The sequence below is a fragment of the Gossypium raimondii genome, chromosome 13 (assembly GCF_025698545.1).
Source record: "Gossypium raimondii isolate GPD5lz chromosome 13, ASM2569854v1, whole genome shotgun sequence".
In the NCBI taxonomy this organism is placed as follows: domain Eukaryota; kingdom Viridiplantae; phylum Streptophyta; class Magnoliopsida; order Malvales; family Malvaceae; genus Gossypium; species Gossypium raimondii.
The window spans coordinates 3,833,139-3,860,440 of record NC_068577.1 but is presented as its reverse complement, the minus strand read 5'-3'; the positions used below and the strand labels follow the sequence as shown (position 1 = coordinate 3,860,440).

General features: G+C 31.1%; 3 protein-coding genes across 15 annotated transcripts; all 3 read left to right on the top strand.

Moving 5' to 3' along the window:
* Positions 1-6,529: 6,529 nt before the first annotated feature.
* Positions 6,530-12,835, top strand: LOC105782771 (ceramide synthase LOH2). 2 transcript variants are annotated; one of them, XR_001129908.2, is made up of 7 exons: positions 6,530-6,931; positions 7,991-8,199; positions 9,028-9,183; positions 9,983-10,168; positions 10,257-10,435; positions 11,568-11,659; positions 12,571-12,835. XR_001129908.2 is itself a non-coding variant. In XM_012607743.2 (6 exons), exons 1-6 carry the CDS (start codon positions 6,812-6,814, stop codon positions 11,585-11,587), a joined length of 870 nt encoding a protein of 289 aa, XP_012463197.1. In that variant the 5' UTR covers positions 6,530-6,811; the 3' UTR covers positions 11,588-11,987. The 2 variants fall into 2 exon arrangements, 1 of the variants encoding a protein (XP_012463197.1); XM_012607743.2 differs by lacking the exon at positions 12,571-12,835 and having other exon boundaries at positions 11,568-11,987.
* A 4,846-nt stretch (positions 12,836-17,681) lies between these two features.
* On the top strand, positions 17,682-18,967 carry LOC105782772 (ethylene-responsive transcription factor ERF109; the record flags this gene model as incomplete). The annotated part of the gene is made up of 1 exon (XM_012607745.2): positions 17,682-18,967. A coding segment is annotated over one exon (1,101 nt), but the record flags the coding sequence as incomplete, so codon positions are not given.
* A 4,429-nt stretch (positions 18,968-23,396) lies between these two features.
* LOC128035932 (protein BLISTER-like) lies at positions 23,397-27,010 on the top strand. Of its 12 annotated transcripts, none has more exons than XM_052626087.1 (8): positions 23,400-23,655; positions 23,765-23,904; positions 24,005-24,061; positions 24,482-24,601; positions 24,780-24,845; positions 25,579-25,689; positions 26,627-26,712; positions 26,836-27,010. In XM_052626087.1, the coding sequence occupies exons 5-8, from the start codon at positions 24,810-24,812 to the stop codon at positions 26,837-26,839; spliced, it is 237 nt and encodes a 78-aa protein (XP_052482047.1). In that variant the 5' UTR covers positions 23,400-23,655; positions 23,765-23,904; positions 24,005-24,061; positions 24,482-24,601; positions 24,780-24,809; the 3' UTR covers positions 26,840-27,010. The 12 variants fall into 12 exon arrangements, 1 of the variants encoding a protein (XP_052482047.1); XR_008192573.1 differs by having other exon boundaries at positions 23,402-23,655; positions 25,583-26,047; positions 26,836-26,967; XR_008192575.1 differs by having other exon boundaries at positions 23,416-23,655; positions 25,583-25,707; positions 26,836-26,967.
* Positions 27,011-27,302: the final 292 nt, after the last annotated feature.

The window sequence follows — 27,302 nt, the reverse complement described above, 5'->3', positions numbered from 1 at the left end:
AAATAAGCCAATTATAGTGGAAGAGGACGCCTACGACCACCAGCTCCAATGATTTAGACTTACGATTTTATGGAACCTGACTCTAGCTAACAATCGCTTCTGTGAGATCGTCTTATGCTAGATCAACGCTTCTCAATGGTGAATCCCACGCCATTTTGTCTCTTGGGCTTGCCAACCTCTGACGCAGTAAGCTAACGAACCGACTGTGCAACCTTCTCAAAACATACAAAGCGGCCGCCTTTGTATATGTTGAAAAACTTACTTCTTAAGAGACTTGGACGGAAGCGTCAGCCCCGTAGTGCGGAGAAACGATGAATACTCAGCAAGAAGGCTAAGTACGGATTCTAAGCCTCAAGAACCTTTTTGGGGATTTTTGACAACCTTCGGCTAGATGGGTTTAGTGGCTCATGGTTGTGGTAGAAAATGAAATAAATAAAATAAAAATAAAGATTTTATTGAAAAGAAATATGAAAAGAACAAAAGCCTAGACTTTTGGGGAGAGAGTGTTTACAGAAAAAGAAAAAGATGAGATCCCCTTTTGAGTCACTTCACCCCCTATTTATAGTGCTAGGGGAGATATTCTAATTCTACTTAAATTCCTAAAAGATAAATACATTTAATTGAAGATAAATAAAGATAAAATAAAATCCTAAAAATAATCCTTAATAATTATCTCAATATTAATTATCCTAATATAATTAAAATAGAGTTTAATAAAATAAAATCTCTTCTTTTTGCATTTCAACCCTTGTGTCCTCCATGCTTGCACTTTTGGCACCAACTTTTCCTTGTGTCGCACATTGGCCCATTTTATCTCTAAATTCACGCTTTTGGCCCTTAATTTCACTTTTGCCTCAAATTTAGTCCCTATAAGATAAAAGATCATAAATAGCAGGATCATACTCAGAATAAATACATAATTAATACATAACAATACGTTATTCTAGAGTGTTATCACTCTCCTTGCGATTTACTTGGCTTTTCTTAGTACTTGGCCGATCTATATGCAGGCATCCCAATATATAATATAGAATTCACCATGAGGCTTTATTCTAACAGCCATCCTGTCTATGGGAAATCTCTCTCAAGTTATAATGAACAAAAAAATAGAAGAAGAAATTCGTTCGTATGATCATTTCTGCAAAAGAAATTATAATCCAAATGTTGCACATCAAAGTTACCAAAAAACAACCTTCCAATTCTCCATTTGATAAGTTGCACAGTAATGGGTCTCTGCTCCATGCTAAAAGCAATCCAATTCCTTCAGAATACTTGAAAAACAAACAAAACGATAAAAGTACTATAAGCCATTATATTAGGAGTTGCATTGTATTTTGCCCTCTCCACAAGAAAAATGAGTAAATTACTCCTTATACATTCAATCAAAAAGTAAATTAGTCTTTTTATTAATATATGAATATTATGTTTGTTAATATATGAATATATGAATATTATGTTTGGATATTATGACATATAAACTAATGAAATTATGTAACTTTTGTTAATATATGAATATTATGTTTGGATGTAAAATATAATTCTCAAGTTATTTATTATTTTTAATATTTTTGTTTTTATTGTAGAATAATTAAATTATTTGTTTCACTAATGATATTTTAGTACATTAAATATTTATTGCGGTTTAAAAATAATAAAATAGATTATATATTATTTTTATAGTATTATATATTATGATTTTAGTAAATTCATATAAGAATAATTATATTAAGAATTTTATTAAATTATATATTTTTATTAAATTATATTTAATAATAATTATGTTAAAATATGATTAAATTATTTATTATTTATATTAATAATATTATTAAAATTTAATAACAATAACAATAATCATCTACCTAAAAAAATTATGCTAAGGGTATTCTAGTCATTTTAGTTTTTTTCCTTATGCTATTACAACATCATTCCATTCAACCAAACACAATAATACTATTACAGTTCTATTCCATTCCATTCAACCAAACAATTGAATTACTATTACAGTTTTATTCCATTACACATCTATTCCATTACAGCGAAGCAAACGTGCACTTAATATTTTGTTTCTAATATGTTTCATTTTGAAGTTTAAATTGGGCTTGTAATGCCTAAACTGATGATAAAAACAAATTCATTTTAGTCTTTTGCTTATTTTTCTGGTTTTTTTTTAACTTTTAAATTTATATTTTTTGTCAAATCACCTCAAAAAAATTAACTTTTTTTAAACTTTGTTGGCATGGCATATACGTCGATTGCCACGTGGATGACATATTAGCATTTAATTATTTTTTTAATTTTAAAATTTTTAAAAAATATATATAATTATTCTTAAAATTAAAAATCATTAAAACTATTAAAAAGTATAAAAATTATTTAAAAAAATAATATTTTAAAATTTTAAAAATTAATTAAATGCTGACATATCATTCGCATGGCAATCCACATGTATGCCATGTCAGCAAAGTTAACAAGAAATAAATTTTCCATTCATTTTAGAGTGATTTGACAAAAAATGAAAGTTCAATGATTAAAAGAAGCCAATTTTTTTTTAAAAGGGCTAAAATGATTTTTTTGTAAAGTTGGAGGGTCAAAAAAGTCATTATACCTTAAAAGACATTAAATTAGCAAAATGACTCGGTTGATATACCAATGCTTTATAACTTAAAATTTTTATTCATTTTGGGTGATTTGATAAAAATAATGCAAATTCAATGATTAAAATAGGCCAAAAAAGAGAGAGGCTAAAATGACTTTTTTGTAAAGTTAAAAGTTAGAGGGTTAAAAAAACCATTATGCCTTAAAAGACATTAGATTAGGGAAATGACTCAATTGATATACCAATCCTTTATAACTCAATTAGAATCCTTTGAAATTTAGGGGCCAATTTTAAATCATAGTAATAGTTTAGAGGCGTTTGATGAATTAACCCTTCTTTATCGGTTGGTAATTCGGTAGAGGAACATTGAAGTTTTGCTTGGATGCAAAGAAAATTTGATTAAAAAAAACTGAAAATTTTCTTGAAAGAAAACATTGCGTGTTTGGTAATTGGTATAGAAAATGACAAAATTAAACTAGTAATTTCTATTATTCATTGTTCCACAAAGCTGAAATTTGGGAGAAAATAAAATGAAAATTATACTATTTTTACCATTAAACCATTTCTAAATTTAAATAAAAATGATAAATGATCTTATAAATACATATATCTCTTATCTCTTAATATCACCTTAATAGAAATTTTTGGGGCATTAAGTGAAAATAATTATTTTTTCTATTTTTCCACTAACTTTTCTTGTACACTAAACAAAATTTAACACCCATTGCTTCTTACTTTTCCATCCTTCTACATTTCTACCAACCAAAACTCCCTATAGGCTTTGTTAAAGAAAATTGAAACAACTAATATTTTTTATTTTCTCATTAATTGTTAGGTTTTTTTAATTTCTCAATGTATCTATCGGAGCGAGCCAATAACTAATCTTTTGTATTCTATAAATGCGTTAAAAAATAAATGCTGACCACGAAATTTAAAATTAGTACATACCCAAAAGAGTTTTAATTATTAGATTTTAAAAATTAGAGTAAATAATAAAAGTTTGCATTATTTTATCACTAGATACTTCATATAATATATAAATTTAAGTCAAGTGTATCTATTGTTTTCTGATCCTATCAATTAATTTTAGAACAATAAAATGTAATAATATTTTTATTTTCTTTTCTTTGACTTTTATGGAAAATAATCTAAAATTTACTTTATTTTCAAATTTTCAAGTTACTCCTTTTACACTTCGACTTCTACAAAACGTTGCTCAAACATCAATATCTATTATCAGTTTTTGGGTGGGTTTGGATGGGCGGTATGTTTATCTACGGTTAGTGTAAAAACAGTGGTGGCGGTGAGATTAGATACTGTAACGTGAGACAAAAAGTAAACTAAATGCACCGTACCCAATCACCCATCCAAACCCACCCTTTGTATTACACGTAACTTTTGGATTCAATCATTGTATTTGTCGAATTTTGAAGTTCCTAACCTAAAAAGTAACCATTAAATTTGTTAAGTTAAACTCTACTATTTTCAAAATATTATTCAACAAATATATTACTACATGTGAAATGCCGTATAAACTTGTTATTTCACATAATATTTATGAAAAAAAGCTATATTAATTTAGTTAATAAATTTAACAACTATTGTTTGAGTCATGCTTAAGTTCGAATATAAAAACTAAAATGATCAAATTAGAAATCGAGACTAAACCCAGAATCTACATATGGCATGGGATTAGTAGCATAATATATTTAATTGCTTTGTATTTGGATCTAAATTAAAATTTCAAAAATTCGAAAATTATAAATATTGAGATTAACCAAATTAAAGTATAAGGAACAAATTAACAATTTATAGATAATCCAAGAACTAATATTCGGGTGAATTGCCCATATATGTTGATTTTTAACCAAAATTACCGGATTAGGCTGATTTTTTCGAAATTTGTTGGATTAGGTTGATTTTCGAGAGAGTGTGAATTGGATGCATTTTCCCTAATGGCTACCCAACAATAGGTCAACAGCTACCCTCTAACAATTGAACTCCAGCGGCTCCCTCCCCCCAACCTTAACTTTTTTCCCTATTTAAACCCTAAATTTTCCACTTTTTCAATTCATTCTCAACCCTCTCTCAATTCTTTCAATATTTTTTTCTGGCATGTCACTGAAAACGCGCCTTGTATGTAGTGTTTTCACTCTCCCCAATTTAACCCCCTGCAGAGTTGTCACTCACCCGTTAGATATCCTGGGAATCCTGGTATAATATTTTCTGAATATTTCAGGTCGACCTCTAGCTACATAGCTACAGGTGACAAAACTCGATTCGAATTGAAAAAATTCGAATTTTGAGTTAATCGAATTGAGTTATTCGAGTTCCGATTTCGTATCGAGTTAAATTTTACAATTTAAATAATTTGAATAATAAATTAGTATAAATACCTTTTTGGTACTTGCCAATTTTAGAATTACCAAATTGGTCTCAAAATAATGTTATTTTTAAAACTCAAAATATTTATAGCAATTTTACAATTTATATTTTTCACCAAATACAAATATTATAAAAAGATCCTAAAGAATATATAAAAATATTAAAAATTTAAAAAAATTCCTAAAATAATAATTTTGGGACCTACAACAAAAATCCCAAAATTCTAACCTTAAAAAACCCCAAAAATCATTAAAAAAAATTTATAAAGAGAGTGTGAAAACTCATCCAGCTGGACGCATTTTTCTTTTCTCTCTCCGAAATCGATATAATCTGATAAATTTCGAAAAAATTTAAATTTATAAAAGAATATGGCTGGCGGCTGCCGAGTTCTTCACCATCAAAGATATGAAAGAAATAACAAATGTAAAATTCTACTTTCAGTCCCTATACTCTTTGCATATTATAAATTTAGTCTCTTACTTTTGATTTAAAAATTTGAAGTTTAATTAATTACGTTAACTTTTGCCAAATTACATCATGTTATATTTAAAAATATATAAATTTACTCACATGATTAGTCTTACACGCAAGAAATATCAAACAAGCAAATAAATTTACTTTCAATAAACAAAAGTGAGTTTTGAATATCTTTATTTTTAAAATTATTTCAATCCGAATTCGTAGTTCTTCTTAAAATTTTAAATCAATTTATTATCCGTTAATTATACTTATTATTTAAATCCGAATTCAAATTAAATAGGTTAAATTTTGCTATTAAACCCTATATTTTATATAAATTATGGATTTAGTACTTATATTTTAATTTGTTCATCTTCAGTTCATATACTATTAATTTTATTAAGTACAGCTATTTTAAAATTTGATATGTCAAATATATTATCACATGTGTACTACTATATTTATTTGTTATTTTCACATATTACTCACATAAAATCAGTTAATAGATTTAACGGTTACCGTTTGTATTAAAACTAAAATTTTGGAATTCAAAAATGTAGCCACTAAGAATGATCTAATTGATAAACGTGGACTAAATCTATAATCGTATGCATAATACAAGACTAATGACATAGTTTAACCAAGCAAATTTAACTATTACCATTGGGTCAAAACTAAAATTTCAAATTTTGAAAAGTATAGTGATTAAAATTAACCAAATTAAAATAAATGTATTAATTCCACACTTTACACAAAGTACAAGGTCTAATACCATAATTTGACCAATTAAATACTATCATATTCAGAATTCGCAAAAAAAAAAGATTTCAACCATTTTTTTATATCTAAATCCTCAAAATCTAAAATTATATCAAATTACAAGTAAAAAATTTTTGAGTGACGAAAGTCCTTTGATGGTTGGATTTTGATTTTCAAATCAAAAGAGTTGGGATTATATTTTTTAAATTAAAAAGTGAGAGACTACATTTCAAATGACAAAAAGAGTACAGGGACTGAGAGAGAATTAAACCCCGAAAATGAAAAAGGAATCCTCAAAATGAATAAAATTTCTAGCTAACGAGTAGCGTCTCACAAGAAAAACATTCTATTGTTTGTTAAATAAACTACGCGAGATCTTAGCCGGTTTAAAACCCTCCAACTCTTTTTCATCATCATCATCTTCTTCTTACTTTGTTAACTGAAAAAAAAAAACTCAACTTAGGGCTAAAAAAACCAGATCTCTCTCAATCGTGATCAATGGAAGCTCAATGCAATGGATTGTTGCAATAAGAAATCGGATTCTTGGACGGATTTTGGAGCCTTTTGATTGATTGATTTTAGTTTTTTGCTTTTCTTCGAAACTGGTGTCCGATGGAGTCATCTATTTGGAGCCGTAATGCCAAGTCGGATGTGTGCCACTTCCTTGTGGCGGTTCACTTCGCGCTCGGTTTCGTTGTCGCCAGGTTCTTCCTTGACAAATTCATTTTTCGTGTAAGATTTATGTTGCCTCTTATTGATTCCTAATTTATTTATTGTTTTATAATATGTTGTTTTGTTTGTATTAGCTTTAAGAAATTATCGACTTCGGCTGAAATTTGTTGTATTCTAAAGAGCGATTCCAGTTTTGGTGGACTAGAGGGTTTTTTTATTGAGATTTCAGGAAGATAAGTTAACTTTGGTTATTTAGCTTAATTAATTGTGGGTTGACTTGAGTCTTCGCCTAGATGTGTTGAAGAAGTTGGAACTATGTCGCATCTGAAAGAAAAATAAAATGAAAGAACGAAAAAATTGAATGTTTTCAGGATAATGTGGTCACATCCTAGGTGAACTTGTCTTGTTTGATTCAGAGAATTTGTGCTCAACTCTTGAAAATTTGTAGAAGATGGTGGAACAAGCATGTGCTTGTTAATTGAAGCGAGTTATGGTTGTTTTTTGATGCATTAGGTTGCGAATAGGACAGGATTGAATGGGTGAGGAGTAACAATCCATTTATTTTATTAAATATCTTTTGAATATTCATGGTTGAAATGTTCATAGCTTGTTTGGACCATCCTATTTGTGTTGAATTACACAAACATATGGAGTGAAAGGTAGGACGGAGTGTAAAATTCTACATGGATAGGAATATGCAGGATGAGATGAGAACATTTTAGTCATAAAGGAAAAGATTAAAGAAGACTCTTTACCTATCTATGTTGTCTTATTCTATCAAGGTAATGATCTGTTATACCCAAATGCTACCAAAAATTTCAAGGATGAAATATTCCACTATAGGGTTATTGCAGGGAAATTTTATCATCTTCTGAAGTTATTGTGCAATGTACATACCTTCATTTTTTTTGCTTGTCCTGAGAAATGAAAATGCGTGAGGGTGGGGTTGAGTGCTGCTACCATATGTTTATTTTCTAAATCCTATTGCCATATTTGTGCCTTCGGTGGTAACAAACAATCGATCAATTTCTCCTTTTAATTGTTTCACTTCATAAGTTGATACATAAAGCACTTCATCTTTCGTTAATACATTTTAATTTTTCTTCATGTTCCTTTTAGAGGCTGGCCATCTGGTTGTCGAGTAATGGATATGCTCCTTTGAAGATGAATGAGGCTACACAAGCAAAAATTGCAAAATGCTCAGAATCTATGTGGAAGCTAGCATATTATGCTACTGTTGAAACATTTATTCTGAAAATAACCTACCATGAGCCATGGTTCACAGATACAAAACAGTACTTCAGAGGCTGGCCAGATCAAGAGTTGAAGTGAGTAACCTATATTCGTGGACTTATATCTGTACCTCTTTATGAGGTGAATAGTCTTTTCTATTAATTGACGGGAAGTTATTGTTTCTCTTGGATGTCAAGGATATGTGTTTCTGATCTCTGAATTCACATTGAATGAAGGTCTCTTTTATTGTTTGTAATCATACCTTAAGAGACGGGAGAAATCTATTTTTTTTCTTGTCTTTAGTGGTTGAAAGGACGTATTTGTATTCATCATGTGTACATCTCTGTAAGCTATGGAGAATGGTAAGTCATTCTTGTATTAATGTATTTTAAAACAAATCTGCATCCAATAAATGATGGTTACAGTTGGCTTGTTGTCATTCCTGTCTAGTCTTTAGCTCCCTTGTCCTCCTATATGATACTAATCTTAACCTTTTCACTATTAGCTGGTAAGCCTATCATACTCTTTTTCTTGTAATCTTAAAGCAATTTTGTTCACATGTTTTCATTGTGCTTTTAGTTGATCCTTTAGTTCTCACTGGTGTTGGGTCTATATGTTCCCATTCCCTCTTTCAAGTGAATGTATCAGTCTTGATTCTGGAGTATCATCCTGGTCACCATCTTGAGAAAAAACAATTTCTCTGGGCATTTTATTCTACTTTCAAGGACTTTATGTGCTTTATGAGTAATTTATTGAAACATGTGGCTTTCCCTTTATACATGCTCCATCGCCTATATTCTGTTCTCTTTAAATATTCCTTTTTCTTTAATTGCTGGGTCTTGCATCGTGGAAGGATAAGGTTTGTTATACCTACTCGCAACCTACTTGAAAGCTAACTTCTTTCTTTTTTTCTTTTTGTTCAGGCTATCCCTAAGCCTTTTCTACATGTGCCAATGTGGGTTCTACATTTATAGCATTGCTGCACTCCTTACTTGGGAGACTCGAAGGAAGGATTTTGCTGTGATGATGTCCCATCATGTAATTACTGTAATCCTGATTGGATACTCATACATTACAAGGTAACTTGCCTGTTTTTGTGGAAGTGCTCCAAATTCCCAGTCATTACCACATAGCAGACAGGCAAATATTCATTTGGAAGTCATTGTTGCCTACCTCTTGGGCATTTTCTGGATTCTCATCATGGGACCATTTATCTCCAGATTGCATACTACATATGGTCTAAAATGTGTAATTGTGTATTCATGTAGTGTAGATACAGAGTCTGGTGTATCACATAGTCAAATTAGTATATCCCTATATGATTCGTCTTTCTTTGAGATTACTTTCAGCGGTCCTCTGTAAGCTGGTAGATTGCTACATCCCACTGTTATTCTGTTTTGGTTTTAAATATTGTGGTGTATTGCCATCCTTTGGATCATTAGTAGCCTCTGCAAAAGGCACCCTAGAAGGTTTGCTGTTTTATGCCATAAGAAGAAAGTTTATGCACTCTTTTAAAAAAATCATGCAATATGTTGAGTTTTTCATGAACTCATGGTGAAAATGCAGCCATTTTCTGCTCTGCTATTTTTAGGTTCTTCATTGCTTTGATGCCAGTCATATCCTCGGCATTTTATTTAGTGTTGCAAGTTATGGTGTTGGCATTATCTAATTGTTGACTGAGGTCAAATAAAGCTATCGCTAGCAAATTCTCTTGGATTATATGAATTCAGAATTGAAGAGTATTTAACAGAACTTTTGTGAGGGAAGAACATAGCCATTGAGAGTTATAAAGTTTTGTTTGTATGAGTTAGTTTGATAAATTAAATTATCTTGTGGATATCCAAGTTGGAAGATGATTATAGTTTGCCTTGTTTACAGCTTTTTCCGCATTGGTTCAATTATCCTTGCCCTACATGATGCAAGTGATGTGTTTTTGGAAGCGGCTAAAGTTTTCAAGTATTCCGAGAGAGAGCTTGGAGCAAGTGTGTGCTTTGGATTATTTGCCATCTCCTGGCTCTTGCTGCGTCTGATATTCTTTCCATTTTGGGTCATTAAAACCTCAAGGTTTGCCTTTATGGTTTATGATTTGGTTTTAGTACATTACTGCATACTGGCTGATCATGCATCTACTGTCATTGTTTCTCTCTCACAGCTATGATGTTCGGGAGTTTTTAAATCTTTCGGAGTCATATCCCATGTCCCTATACTATGTTTTCAATACTATGTTGCTGATGCTACTTGTGTTCCATGTGTACTGGTGGTTTCTCATTTGCTCAATGATCATGAGACAATTGAAAAATAGAGGAAAAGTTGGAGAAGACATTAGATCTGGTAAGCCCCCCCCCCCCCAATCTTTTATTCCTTGGAAATCGTAAAAGCTTCTCTTTGCTGTTGTTATTTGTTACTGGGGAGTGTTAAAACTTTGGCATAATGAATTTTTTTGCCCTCAAACTTTATAAGAAAAAGTCATTTTAGCCATTCATTTAATTTTTCACCTCTTTTAGCCTTTAAACTTGCATTTTTTGTCAAATCACCCCAAAATGGATGGCAAAGTTAACAAATGTTAACTTCGCTGTTGTGGCATACACGTGGATTGCCATGTGGATAACATGTCAGCATTTAATTAATTTTTAAAATTTTAAAAAAGATTAAAATTATTTTAGATATTTTTATACTTTTTAAATGATTTTAATGATTTTTAATTTTTAAAAATAATTTTTATAACTTTTTTGGATTTTAAAAATTAATTGAATGCTTATATGTCATCCAAGTGTATGCCATATTAGCGAAGTTAGAAAAGTTTAACTTTTTCATCCATGTTGGGGTGATTTAACAAAAAATGCAAGTTTAAGGGCTAAAAATGGTGAAAATTTAGATGAAGGTAAACAATAACTTTTTTTATAAAGTTGGAGGGCCAAATTAGTTATTATGCCTAAAACTTCTTTATCTCCTGGACAACTTATGTCGTAGAAGGGAAGAGAAGGGTGGAAACATGAAAATATCAAAATTAAAAAATTCTTTATAGCAAGACAATGCTAGAGCAGTTTAGAGAAATATTAATTATTTGTTAAAAATTAAAATAAAAAGATTTGAAAGTATATGAACTATACTAAATGCATCTGGTAACATTTCAACGTAAAAGTAAAGGAAAATGATGAAGTACAATACTTTGACTTAAATTAATAAGAAGGAAACATACCACTTGATTTTGTATCCTTTGTTGTCAGCTTGACCATACTCTACGAAGTCCCAACTGTTTTTCTCTGAAATGCTTGGGTTTGTAAAATAAGTAAATAGCATTAGAACTCTTTGAATTATAAAACTAAAAATTCTCTAATTCTGTTTGCTTAATTTGCAAATTCTTAAGACATATGCTCCAAATTAGCAAATTTCCACACTCTCTTATTACCTGACAAATGCTGTTATTTATTTTGAAGTGTTTGCTTTCTTTGTTGAAATGCAGATTCTGAGGATGATGATTAGACAGAAGATTTCATTTATTTTGGTTCGGCTTTTGCCTGCGATATTAAGCCCTGAGGAGATCATCTGTTTTAGGTTCGTCTCTTCACTGTGATTGGTCATTACTTTGGATGAAAAATTCCCTATCGGTTTTGATTTTTTAATTGATTCTACTCGGGGTCAGAGGGTACAGCTGAAGAAGTCCGGTGGACGATGAATCCACGTCTTGATTTCTTTTTTGCTGTAATAGGCAAATTACTGTATAAATTTCGCTGGATAAACTCATGTTTTAGGATTATTAATCATCATAAGGGGAAATGAATACAAGGGCTAAAGTGAAGCAACACCGTATTTTTGTTGAATTTGTTACTCTCTCTGCTAGCATTAACGTTGGAATCAATACCATATTTAAGACTTTAAGTCAGTTTTGAATTAGTAACACATCAACGTGAGACAATCATATGTGAACTCAAGCTTAATTCAGCTACCTGTAAAGGTGATATCTACTATATATTGTTCTAGTATTTATACTCCTTCATGACTGGCCGATTGGGTACACTCATTTCCCCGCACCACACATCATGCTCATAATCCGGTATTGTTCAGACACCTACATATCTCTCAAAACTATCACCTGAAGGTGCACCTCATATGGTTCGATCCTACGACCTTCCAATAGAGTTCTGTTTGCAACTTTGGGGACGTGTGACATCAGGTGACAAAGTCTTGCGGGATTTGTAGGTGTCCAAAGAGAATAAGTACCCGATAGTGGGCACATTGTGGTGTGGTGTGGTGCGGGGAAATGAGAGTACCCAGACACCGGTCGGGATAATGTGTGTCTCTACCTGCCTGCCTTATGTTCGATGAAATTTCTCAAACACTATGGCACCTTTCTGGAGGAAGCACTAGCTGTGTTTTGATGTGAGGTTGGATAGTGAATACCTTGTAGACATGGAATTGAATGACAACGTTTTTGTTGCCTTTTTTGTTTCTGTTTTTTCTTTTAGGGAAAGCACATGGAATGGCATGCGGGCTGTACAAACTTATTGTGTATAATTGGGGGGAGGGTGTAGAGGAGAGGAAAATTATCATAAAATGGGCATTCTTAGTTTGTGTTTATTCTCAGTTTAAGGCTCTGCCACAATTATAAATAAGCGTTCTTCTTTCGAGCACCTACTCCTACAAAATGGCATTATTTGGTGGTGGAATGGAATAGTTCAAACCTTTTAAATGAACATTGTTTTAGCATCAATTCTTCCTGTATTTCTTTTAGTTGTTTTCCGTGTATTTAGTACCTTTTTTTTCTTTTTAAAAAAAAGTGGAATTTGTTCCACCCAAAAGAAAAACGTTTTAACAACTTATGAATTTAAAACACGTGCTTAGGGGAAAAAATATGACATCAAAACCGATTTTCTCCGATTAACGTTTTTTTCTAATATTTAAATTTGTAACCATATTAAAATTTGAAAATTATTATTTGGATCTAGAATAAAAGAATTTTCCTTTGGAAATCAAATAATTTGTGCAATGAATATACGACTTTAGAATTTATTATTCGCAAAAATAAAGATTTGATAGTGATATTTGAATCATTTATCATTTGTAAAGTAAAATTGGTGTGAAACACCACACAAATTATGAATCGTCTGCTCCGAGTATTTAAATTCAATTTCATTATAATTTTTTAATAATTTAAATTCTGTTAAACAAATAGCGAAATTTATTTTTTTGAATTGTTGATTTTTTTTTTTTAAACCGAGTTAAAAATTGAAGTTAGTTATATGGGAATTTGGAGTTCAAGTGAGAAGTGATAAACAAGCGTAACACACATTGACATTGACAATGGGCGTTTGATATTTGATCCCTGTTGACAAATTCAAAGTGCGTTATTTTCAGATTGAGGCCTTTGATGTTCTCCGTCGGTCCTGTCGCCATCGTCTTTCCCGCAAATTACCAGCTACTTATGGCAACAATAAGCAGTCAAATATTACGTACGGGCGAAGACACTTTTATCATTTATGGTAGCTCTTCACGACAATGACATTAAATTGTCAACCACTCTTCATTATATGGTTCGCAACCTAGTTAAACAATGGAACCCTTTTCTTTTTTTTCTTTTTTTTTTACTACCAATAAAAAAAATTGAACTAGAATTAGTTTTTTTTTAAATGAAAATTTTATTTAGTACATAGAAATAAAAATTTGTTTTCAATAATCAAAATATGAACACATAATTAGTATCTATTAAAAAATATTGAGAAAACCTTGGTTTTCAGTTTTAAAGTTTTACAAACATTTTTAATGAAAATACATTTTTTAATTATTATATATTTCGATTTAAAAATATTTTTAAAATTTTTAAATCAAACTCATTTTCTTAACATCTTCTATTTCATAAAAAAACGGAAATAGAAATATAGAAGTTGTCGAAACCACCTTTTTTGAAAACAAAAATTTTAGTTGTCGACATTAAAAATAAAAACTGGAGTCGCCACCGATCCATGATTTAGGTGTGATCGGCTCACTTTAAAAATAAATTTGGTCTACAAAATTTGAGAAAATGGGTTCGGGAGTCAGTTACGCACGAGGAAGGGTTAGCACCCTCGTAACGCCCAAAATCGGTACCAAATTGATTATTTGATGTCTTCGTGTCGAAGGTTTAAAAAGATTTTAAAATCAACTCAAATGATGGAATTTGAAAAAGGATAATCAATTGTTCGAGTCATGTAAAGAAATCGAGTCCCAATACGTTAGGGTACAATTCTTCATAATCCCCGAACTTTGAATATCACTTTATTTTATGTGAAAACCTTCATTTTGAGGAAATAACATGCCACACCCAATACGTTAGGACACAACAAGTTAAGTTCCCAAAAATGATTTTTATTCTCATGCATTTTGAATAAAGAATATTCTCGGTTATTTAGGATAATCAAAGAAAATCAGAACCCAATACGTTAGGGCTCAATTTCCCTCATCAATCCCAAACTTCAAATATTGCTTTTATTAAAAAAAAAACCGTTGAATCAAGAAAATAATCTTGATGTATAGTTAAAACCAAAATGTATTTTCTAAAAGGGTATGTTAAAGTTAATGTACAATATGAAGCAAAAACTTTAATTTAGAACGTATATGAATACGTATTTACAAAATATATATATGAGCACAATATACAAGTAAGCTTAAAAATATGTACGAGCATGCATTTAACACGTAAATACGAGTGTACATATAAAAGGAAGGTAAAGAAATATATACAACAAGCTCACAATAATTTCTAAGAATATGCATGCAAAACATGTGTATGTATACGTGAAAATTGTGAAGATAAAAATATCAAAATACGCATATGTATATATATTTACAAAAAAATATAAGTATATCGTAAAAAAATATAAAACATATGTACATACATATTTATATAAAAAACTAAAATATAAAAGTTTATTTATATATGTAAAAGCTAGAAAATAAAATAAAGAAATGTATAAAATATATATACAGGTATATGTATGCTATATAAAAGAATGCATGTATGTTATAAAATAATAATAATAATAATAATAATAATAATAATAATAATAAAATAGTATAACATAATAAAAAAATAATAAAACAGTGTAAAAAAAAGGATTAAATTGAACTAAAAAGGAAAAAAAATGGGTAAATTCGAAGTAAAATAAAACTGGACTACATTGAATGCGCGCGCAAGAGTGGAGGATCAAAAGGGAAATTATCCCCTCCTTCCAAAACGGGCGCAGCAAGGGACTACATTGAAACGAACATCAAATATGCAGCCCAATTTTAAAACAAGTTAAAAAAAAGGGTTTAAGTGGAGTGCGCTGCAAAAGGGAGGGACCAATTTCACAAATAGACCATTTAAAGTCAGGACGCGGACCCTGCCTGCGGGTCGGTTCAACGTGCGGATCCTGCACCCTTGGAATGGCGCCGTTTTCAAATCAGTATTTAAGACTGGTTTTCAAATCCTGGCCCTCCAACTCCGATTTCAAACGAAGTAAGCCTAGGACATCGACGGCGAAACAGCAGGTAAGAAACCCCTCTTTCTATACTGCTATTTTTTGTAAAAAAAAAAAGAAAAATAAGCATAAAAAGAACCTAAAAAAATAATCGCAATCACCTTTAAATCTTAAAATTCTTTTGTATTCTCTTTGTATTTCTTTTTATTTTCGTACGTTAAAACTAAAAAATCCCCCCACTTTTACACTATCATCATTCGGTTTTATAGCCGAATCTTAGAGAAATAATAATAAAACAAAATAAATCTCTTGATTCTTGCTATATTTTTTTGCTATCTACTGTTTGTGATCTGTTGCAGATTCGTAGGAGACGTGTACGGCATGTGCGACGTTTATGAGTCTTGTGAGGAGAGCCAACGTGCGTAAGCGTTGCGTCGTTAGGAGGCGGAAATGGCGCTAAGCCTCTCGCTACTAGGGTTTCTGAAGGCTTGTTTTGGATTTTGGGTTAGGGTCCGTATTGGGCTAGGGTAATTAGGATTTTGGGTTGTTTAATTGGGCCTGTTTTGAGTGGGCCAGACAATTTGGGCCTTTTACAAAAGTAAATATAAAGTATTAACATATATTTTAAAAATCGTCATAAAAAATTAAATTAACACTAATACTTAATTAATTAATAAATTAATACACGAAAGTGAAACATGATAATAAATACATAAAAATTGGTACACTAAAAAACCTACGGTGGAAAAAGGGAATTTTGAAACGAAACTTCATGCGATTTGACCCAATGAGCCTTTGACTTTTTCACAGTCCCCAAAATCCCGCGTGTATCCAGTGTCACTCTCACATTGGTGACGTTAACATCATGGACCATTTCTTTTAGGGTAAATAACACTCAATATCACTCAACTTCAAAAAGTTACAAAATAGTTACTGAATTATTTGAAAGTTTTTTTATTTAAGTCACTAGGCTATTTTTTTTTAATTTCGGCTAGCGAGCTCCAAGCAACGATTTAGCGATCGATGCGGTGGTTCAATACCCATCGATGAGAAGAAGAATATACCTTAGATTCAAGTTAGTTTGATAGTCAGTGTTGAAGGTCGAAGAATAAAACTGTTCGAATTTTGATTTGCAAATTCGTGACGTTCAAAGTTGTTTTATGAAAAAAAAAATGAACTATAAAAGAGAAGAGGAATGAGAGCTTTCAATTAGTGTAGGTGATATGAGTTGAAAAGGCCATATAACAACAATTTTAATAGTCCAATGACTTAAATGAGAGCTTTTAAAAGTTTTGAGCATTTTGTAACTTTTTAAAATTGTGTGACCAAAACGTAAACTTACTAATAATTTAGTGACCTTGGGTATAGTTTACCGTTTTTTAAGTGTTAATATCAATGTTTTAATACTAGATGGTAACTGAATGAATCAAATCACTTTCTCAATTTAATCAGTTTGATCACTGGGTCTGGTTCAACAATAATTAAATAAACAACTAAAATTTCATGAAAACAATCCAATTGCTTTTTTTAGTTTTGGTTTTTAGTTTTTTACTGATTTTGAGAGGTCAATTCAACCCCTATGTTCGGACCAGTATACTAACCCCAATTCTCAATCCAACTAATATTGTTCCAAATAGCACTAGTTAATTCAATATTTAGTATTTGAGTTTGATTTCAATATTCAATTTGATATATGAGTTTTTGTCTAAATTAGGTACCTAAGTTTGACTTCAACATTTAATTTGGTACCCGTACCAAATAGAATCATGTGGTACAATGAATATTTGACACGTGTGCTATAGTACAAAAAGTATATGTACTTAATTGGGACAAGAAAAACTTACATACCAAATTGAACATTAAAGTCATACTTATGTCCTTAATTTAGATTAAAAAAACTCAAGTACCAAATAATATATTAACAAATTTTAATGATAAAATTCGCTGTTTTACTTTACAATAAAAGGAAAAAATTATTTTCACTTATTTGTTAATATAATAACTAAATTTGATAAATTAAAAATATATACAAATTAAATCTGCAACTCAGATTAATAGCGAAAATTAAAGAAAATCAAATTCAAAATTAAACCTCATTTAATCCAATTAATTAATTTTTATATCCTAATTAACAGTAATAACACGTGCGTGTACTTACAAATATTTTCTTTATTATTACAACTCGAGTCCCGCGTCTGCCTAGTGTTCCCAGCTGGCATGCCACGTCATATTTGTACAAGTCTCCGTATAAAAACGCTGCTTTGCTCACTTCCTTGTCCAAAGAAAAAAAATCGAAACCTCAGAAACCCAGAGGAAAAAAATACCTGAAAAAGCGAAGCCAAATCCTCAAAGGACAAATCTCAGTACAAGTCGCTACCAAGCTTATGCAGAAGCCCATGAAAAGACAGAGACTTACCCCAGTACCGCCGCCATCGGTTCATCGTCTGTCTCCTGAACACGAAACCTCCATCATGGTCGCCGCCTTAAAAAACGTCGTCGCTGGTTATACCCCCACCTCCACCTCCGCAGTCTCCGTCTCCGCCGTTGATATTCCTTCCGATTTCGTTCCCCTTGTGACTTCCACTGTTAGTACTGCTGGGATCAGCCGTGATTTTGACGACGCGTTGTTTGAAGCGAACGAAGTTATGGATAAGTGCCACGTGTGCAGATTTGACGGCTGTTTGGGGTGCAATCTTTTCCCGCCAAGTCATCAAGAAGACCAAACGGTAACCACAACGGCGACGACGATGTTTAGCAAACCAAAACGTGTGAAAAAAAACTACAGGGGAGTTAGGCAACGGCCGTGGGGGAAATGGGCGGCGGAGATTCGAGATCCGAGACGCGCCGCCAGGGTCTGGCTCGGAACTTTCAACACGGCGGAGGAAGCGGCTCGAGCTTACGATAAAGCAGCCATCGATTTCCGTGGACCAAGAGCGAAACTTAACTTCCCGTTCCCCGATAGAACCCACAGCGACGGCGACGTAACAACATCAGCAGCAGCAGCAGCAACAACAACAAGTGTGGTTGTCTTCGATCAAGAAAATTCCGGCGCCTTCAATTTGAACATAGGAAAGGAGTCGGAAATGAGAATCGGGAGTGAGTTTTGGGATGGAATGGGCGAAGATGAGATTCAAGAATGGATGAAGATGATGACGACAGATTTTGACTGGGACAATAATAATAATAATAATAAATATTTCTCGGATTCTGCTATGACCATGGGAAATGCTAGTAGTTTTTGATCAGTCCACGATTCTTTTTTCTTCATTTTTTTGTTCCAGTAAAGAACTGGAAGCTAAACTGTACTTATTATCATAAGCTCTTGCACGTTGTATTAGTTACAAGAAAGGGTTCTCCCATTAATGGGGTAAACGTAGAATCAAATTTTTTTTTACCAATAAATTCATAGAATTCAGAATTTAAAGAAGGCCCTCAATCCAGAATTTTTATAAATTTATAAAAAGAGATGCAAGTCAGCAGAAAAGGAAGATTCTGTTCACTCAGCCGACAACTTGGGACCCTCAAAAGGATAAGATTCAAGTCATTTCTGCTAAACTCACGACTACAAAGGCTATTGATTGGCAAGTACTAAACTTTTCATCACTTCAGTATATTGTTTGGATAAAAAAATTGAATTAAAAAATATATTTATTTAAAATTCATGTAAGAATAAATGAAATATGATTGAATTGATGCTAGGTATTTAGGTTTAAATTTTTATTGTTTTATATAAAAAATAAAAACAATATAACTTACTTTGTAAAATATATAATGTTTTGGTCGTTTTTAACTGAATTGAAATTTGATTGATGGATGATACTAATTAAATCATGGATTTAAAAATAATATAATATAAATTTATAAACATGTTTCAGTATATATAATATAAATTTTACTGATATATTACTAATTGAGTATTAGCTCAGTTGACACCATTTTTATTACAATGAGTTAAAAGTTGCAGGTAATATCTTTTGCATTAATTAATTGAGGTTTAGAGTAATTATATAAGAATATAGTTTTCTATAAAGAGTGAAAGGGTTGTTTTTAGGTCGGGCCCAACAAAATTTTAGGCCCATTTGCTAGGCTCGGGCCCAGCTTGGCTCGAAAAATGAGTCTAAGAGTTTGCTCAAGTCTAGCTCGGATAAAAAAGTTAAAACTTAGGCCCGGCTTGGCCTGCCTGTATTAAATTTTTATTATATAAATTTTGTTAAAAAATATAATACATCAAAAATACTAAAAATATTAAAATAAATATTTCTCAACAATTTGAAAATAAATATATATGTATACTTAAATAACACTAATATAGGTGCAATTTAACAAGTAAATGCCTCTAAAATAGTAACAAAATTAATAATAAAACAAGAGTTATACAATTTCCACATAGTAACAATAAAATGGTACCAACATAATAGTGAAATGGTAGCAAAATGGTGAAAAAATAACAAAAAAAAGCAAAAAAATACATTAAGAAACAAGGAAAAGCAACAGATTTTTTTTTTTACATATTTGGGTCAGGCCAAAAAAGCCTTTTTCGAGGCTTGAACTATTTTCTAAATGGGCATTATTTTTTGCTCAAGTTCATTTTCTGGACCTATATTTTTACTTAAACCCTCCCATTTTTTGGGCGGGTCTCGGCCCAGTCCATGAATAGGTCTAGTTATTTTATAATTAAATCCACGAACTAATTTCAATAAGAATTTTATTTTTCAATAAAAATTATTTTTGAAGCAAATGTTAGAATTTAAAAAAAAAAGTGTTCTTTTTCTATTTTTTGGAATAATGAATAAGGGTAATATTCAACGTTAGTAAAATATTGACTTGTGACATAAAAAACCAAAATTCAATTTTTTTATATTCACTTCCAAATTATTCATTTCATAATTAAATGTATGAAAATAAAATTGTTCACTTTAAAAATATTTACCCTCAGTCTCGTAAAAGTAATTATCAATGAGATTATATTGTATACTTAAGATTAAGGTCACATCTCACTCGTCATTAACACACCCTCAATTACATAAGGTCACATAGTTAAACTAATGATACACCTACATTGAAGGATTAAAAGAGAACGCATGACCTCTTACTTACTCCTTAAGGTCTCCCGTCCTCCTACGACACTACACTTACGACTCTTGTTTCAGTAGGTGAATTGCCATACTAGTCTCCACTAATTTATTCTTTGAGTAAAAGAGAAGACAAAATAATAGTGCTTTATTATAAAAACATTTTAAATCACGTTTGACATATGCTGAAATGAATTCATCACGTGCTGATTCTACTTTTATATATAAAAATGTGGGGTCTTATTATGTATTGCTTCTACTATTAATTAAACTAGTTCAGGTTGTCGCCAAGCGCTTCAATTTCTCCCCTACAAATTTGTATGATTTCACTTTATGAATAATGTATGAAATTTTCTTATCACATTCTTAATATTAATAAAAATAAATACATCTTCTTTTTTTTTTTGTTCTCCTGTACATATACAGTTCGTGTAGAGATTATAACTCTTATATATACTTATTACTTGTTAACGGTTGTGTACGCTTGCACAAACTCCAGCGTTATATTTAACCTAAAAAATAGGATAAAAACGCTAAAACTCGATCCCGACCCACCCTGCCCATATTAACATGTTTTATATTATTATTTTATATAAAACAAATTTAAAAATTGCAATACATCAAATATATTAAAAACATTAAAATTAATGTTTCTCAAGAAATTGAAAATAAATGCCCTAAAACAAGTACCAAAATTAACAATAAAACAAAATTATAAAATGTTAAAACAATAACAACAAAATAGTAACAATATAATAGCAAAATGACAAAGAAAACAACAACAGTTTTTTTTTATAAAATAAAGTATTTTCCATTTTCTATTTTTATTTAAAGTCTAAAAATGCACATGAGGGATAGCTATTATATTTAATATATTAATTTTACCATTTTAACTGACTTTTAGTATATTATGTTAACTTCTTATAACTATATTTGTAAAATTTTTACTGCACTAGAGGTGTCCATGGGCCGGGTCGAGCCGGGCTAGAAAAAATTTCGGCTCGGGCCCGAAACATGGACCTAAAATTTTGTCCAGGCCCAGCCCGAGAAAAAATTCCTAAGCTCGAGCCCGGCCCATTTTTTAATAAACACCAAAAATTTATTTTAAAAATAAAAAAGAAGCATTTTAAAAATATTTTAAAATAAAAATAAAAAATATATATTTATTATATTCGAGCAGGGTCCGGGCCAAAAAAATGGTGCCCGAGGCCCAGCTCGTTTTCTAAACGGGCCTCGTTTTTTACCCAAACCCATATTTCGAGCTTATATTTTTACCCGAACCCTCCCATATTTCAGGCGAGACATCGGGCCGGGCCGGGCCGCCCGGCCCATGGACACCTCTATACTGCACCATAATTTATTATACTTTAAATGACTTATGTCGTAATAATTTGTTTTTATTTTTTATTTTGATGAATTATAAAAAGAGGATAAAATCCTAACAGTAATATGACTCATACTCAAGTCACACCTGAGGCGATGAACATCCTAACCATCAAACCAACACGGGTTACTTATTTTTTAAATTCAAACTCCAAGACATTGATCAAAATTATATTCAAGTCATACAACTTTCTTTTTTCTTTTTTAATCACTATTAATGGCAGTTACTAGTTAGGTTTAATGGGCCTAGAAAGCCCAATTAGTTAATCTGAATTTGAACAAAATTAATAAGTGGATAAAAGGAAAATGTTTGGGCCCAACACCAAAGGCTTGGGACAGTTCCACCTATGCAACAAATCATTAGGCCATGATTTGTGGTGAAAAATCAACATTCTTTTTAATTTATATTTTTTAAAAATAAATGAAAACTTTAAATATAAAATTACATTTAAAAAATATTAATACGAGTGTGTTTTGTCTTTTCATTTTTTTAATAAAAATAATATTATGATGAGATTTAAATTTAAATTACATGCATATCATTTCAACTAAAACATTATTTATTTATTTTTATAAATTTTAATAAATATACTTTTTATATTATACTATAAATCTAATTGTATTGATGTTACCTTAAATAAAGTCATAAAATTATTTTAGCATAGACATAAGGATTAACTAATGAGACCAATTTCAATAAGAAAATTATAGTAAAAATATAAAAAAATATATTATTAGGTACTAAATTATATTTTTATGGGTGAACAAAATATTTAATAAAATTTTATTAAGAGCTAAATAAAATATTAGATGAGATGGTAAAGTTGAAGATTTAAGTTTTATATACATTGATCTTGGTTCAAATCTTATTATGTGTAATTTTTATTGATTTATTAAATTATGAAAAGACAAAACACCATAATAACAAGATAACTCATTTTATAAAATGCATGGTCTTTTATCATCTCACAACCGAGTTGTTGTCTAGTTGACTCATGACACCAACTCAATCAAAGGCTTAAATAATGTATTAGAAAAGTTATCATATACGTATACATGTGGAGACCATGTATTTATAATATAAGTATGCGTTTAAAATAACATATAAAAATTAATAAAAAATATGGTTTGAAACTAATAATAACGTATACGCAATATGTACAAAATTAAAATAACTTAAATTATGACTAAAAAGAAATTAAATAAGTAACTAAGTCGATTTTAAAAAGAGTATGTTGAAGGCGTTTTTCTCTTTTTTTTAATCGAGGAGAAAGAGAAAAAACGCATTTAATTGAATACCTTTTACTGGCAATTAATGCCTCTTTTAGATGCAACTGTATCTCAATACATTAGCTTTTTTAGGTTAAAAAAAATTGCAACTGAAATGTTAGTAAAGGCAAAACTGTTTGGAAAGCATTCTTCAGTGCGTTGAAAATGTATTTCACCTCACCGGAGGCTTAATTCTAGACTAGAGCATTTTGTTCCAGTAAAAATTTAGCAACTTCAATTGCTTTTTGTTTTCCTCTTTTACCCATATATTCTTCAGTTGCATTCTTCAGGCTTTTCTAATGTTTGGTTACCCTTCTTCTCCCCTTTCCCCTTCCCATTGGGCTGCAAATCAGTTTGGTCAAGGACTTCTTCTGGTTCCTCCTTCATCCAGGTAAGGCTCCTTCTCCTTCATTCGTTCTTCATTCCTTTTTCTTCTTTCGTTCTTCATGTTCTCTTCTCAGCATATTCTGTTATGTTTCCTCTCTTTCTCTCTTTATCAGGCAAATCTACCATGAATTCTTCGTTGGGTCTTGGCTTAAGGCGATGGTCGTTCTTTGATTTCTAATAATTTTCAGTCATAACAATTTTCCTTTCATTGTTTCTTATTTTCGAGCATCTTTCTCCATACAAGAATATTGAGGTAAGTTTTTGTGTTTCTCTTTTTTTCTAATTGAAATTTTCATTTTTTTCCTTATTTGGTTTTGTATTTTTTTTTAAATTTTGTGTTCTTGGATTGACAGGAGCAAAAGTTCTTGATCGGAGTTGTTCTTATGATTCCTTGCTATTCTGTAGAATTGGTGAGTTTATTTGCTATTCTGTAGAATCGGAGTTGTTGTTATGATTAATGTTGCAAACTTTTGCTTCTAAAGATGCTTGCAGTGAAAATTTTTGTTGTTAGACTCCTGTGACTTCTTTTATGACTCTTCAATAGTCTGATCAATAAAGTCTTTGTTTTGAATGGTTTTCTTTTGTTGCGAAGGATGGTGCACAGGATGAATTCAGTTTTATGCTGTATTTTAAAATGCTATGCTGTATGTATGCTGATCTGCATTTTATTCTCTTGTGTTCTTTGTCTGGTGATGTTCAAATTGTTAGGGAGCTTGTTACAAATACTTTTTAAAATGTCAAAAACATTCTATTTGTTAACGATTTTGTTTATTAATGTTTTCTCTGTTCATTGTCTTGGCTTTTCTAATCTATTCATCCTTATTCTGCAGCATATCGAAGACTTGACTCAGGAAAAGTTTTCACTGTAACGAGCTCTTGAGGCCTCACGTACATTAGCAGAATCTTTGGCTGCTGAAAATTCATCTTTGATTGATAGTTATAACCAACAGGTTTGTTTCCAAATATTAGATTAGCAGCATTACCAGCTGTCATGGTCATGATATGTTTTTTTTATCAGTTCATCGTGCTTCTCCATTGCAGCACTTTCTGTCATTTCATTATCCTAATTTGTATTCTCAATCCTTCTTAAAAATCTCTTAATTATCTTACATTTACTTTTCTCCCCAGAGAAGCATTGTCAACCGGCTAAGATCTGACATGGAGAGCTTACAAGAAGAAATCAAGGCCCAACTGGTTAGTATCTACTATATTTAGGTACTGGTAGTCACTTCAAATTGTTAGAAATAATTGAATCTCATATAACTACATACCACTTTATGTCATATGGTTAATGCAATGGTGTTTGTATGGCATGTGTCATGTGTGCACATATGCACATTGATTTAGACTTGTTTGTGCTTAGATAAAGTTCTATCTAAAAATTGAGATACCTACTGCTGCCTATTGCATCTTTGATGGTACCCATTAACCAAAAAATGCAGCACAAGGAACCCTCTTGAGGTTGTCCATGTCTATGCCCTTTGATCTACACTTGAAGGGGCCTTAAGTAGTGCTATCCCAAAGTTATTAAATATTGGGTTTGTTTCGGGTTTATATTCAGGTTGGGCCTCTCAACCTATTGCCTATTGGTTTTAGGTTAGATGCTTAATAACTTTTTATCTATAAAAATGATCCTTAAGGCTGGAGCTTGTCTATTTTTTCCTAGATTCAATCAATAAGTCTTTGTTTTGAATGGTTTTCTTTTGTTGCAAAGGATGGTGCACAGGATGAATTCAGTTTTATGCTGTATTTTAAAATGCTATGTTGTATGTATGCTGATCTGCTTTTTATTCTCTTGTGTTCTTTGTCTGGTGATGTTCAAATTGTTAGGGAGCTTGTTACAAATACTTTTTAAAATGTCAACAACATTCTATTTCAGCGTATACCTTTTTTTTATTCTTGCTATGTCTGGTGTTTGGTATTGCAGGCAGAGCTCGAGTCTTTTAAAATGGAATATGCAAATGCACGACTAGAATGTAATGCAGCTGATGAACGTGCTAATATATTGGCTTCTGAAGTCATTGGTTTGGAAGAGAAGGTAACAAAGTTTTAATGGGTAAAGGTTTTCTTCCTTCTCCAATTTCATTCTATTCATTACAGAACATATATCACTCTTGATAATAATGCTGAAAGATCAGTAAGCTGCCATGTTCGTATATGCATGGTTGTAATATATACCACGTGAAGGGTGTTTCTTGGACGTATAGTAGAGCTGCAACGTTTTTAAGTGCCAGTTTAACTTAAGTGGCTCTCTAGTCCTTTTTTATATTTGATTTGATCCTGTTATTTGCTTGTTTTATATGATATTATTAGCATTTGGAGTTTCTTACTTTATTCCATTGAATATATTTCTAAGGCCAAGTTTCATTTCTGAACTTCTGGTGCTAGCAGAAAAGGTTAGATCCTCCTGCATGTTCTTGTTATTTGTATTCCATAGAGATTGGATCTATAAAGTTGCTCTCTCTCTATTTGCAATGCAAAGTAAACTGCAGTGGAGCATTTCTACTATCTTCGAGTGGAGGATGCTTGTATATATCTTGGATTTTATACCATCCATATACTATAAGGGCATGGTTACATTCTAGAAATTCCTTCCATTCTTCAATTTTGGTTATAAATTATAAGTACGAGGGTTCAAGATATTTAAATGCACTATTTTTTTATCACCTGATTTCTTGAATTGTTTTGTATGTTTGTTTTGTTTCAAGTTAGATTCATATTTGAACCTACAAGAAAGGACCTCACTTTTTCTTAGCTTTACCAGTAATTCAGTCTCAAAGGATAAAATAGTGTAGTATTGTTATATGGTCTGTATAGCTGACCTTCCAATAGTTGGAAAAGGCTTACATGTTATAGTAATCTGTAATCCAAATATAATTCCTTGCACCAATAATCTCAGTGAGATTGTATCTTATACTTATGTTGTTACGAAGCTGATATTACCGATTTTAAAAATGTTTCTGGCATGTGAACAGGCCTCTGAGCACTTATGGCTGAATTTAATGGTGCACCAGTCCCATCTGATTCACTCTCTTAGTAGCTTGTTATTGAACAAATGCAGGTATTGTAGCATAGCAATTTCTTGAGACACTTGAAGTTAAAAGGGGTTGCAGTTTTGGGGTTTCCGACATTAATAAGGGTTGTTGTCCACATTTTGTTTATTTGTTTGGTTTTTCTTTTTCAGTTAATCAGCATGCTTGTATTAATCCAGATGCAACAGTAGTTGGATGATGAATGATATAATTGACTCGTTCAAGCTTTTGATGGTTTTTGAACCATGAACAATAAGAAATGAATCAGATATGTTGATGAAGAATTGAACATGTGGTTTCTATTGGATTTCTTCTGAAATTAAGAAATGTATCATTTTTCATTCATCATTGCATTGCTTCATCTTTAGCTCAAATGTGAATCATTTTGCATTTTCTCTTCTGATGAATATTCCAATCTATTGGACAAATACACTAGTGTGATGTTGGAAACATGGATCTAGATTTGAAGTGTATGCCTTGGGTTTCAATATAAATGAAGCAGAAATTATATATTTAAATTTGATTTAGTATATAAATGGTAAGAATGAAATGAAAAGTATAAAAATATTTTGAAAATATGAATGTTACATTTTAAAAAATATTTTATCCAATTTCTGTT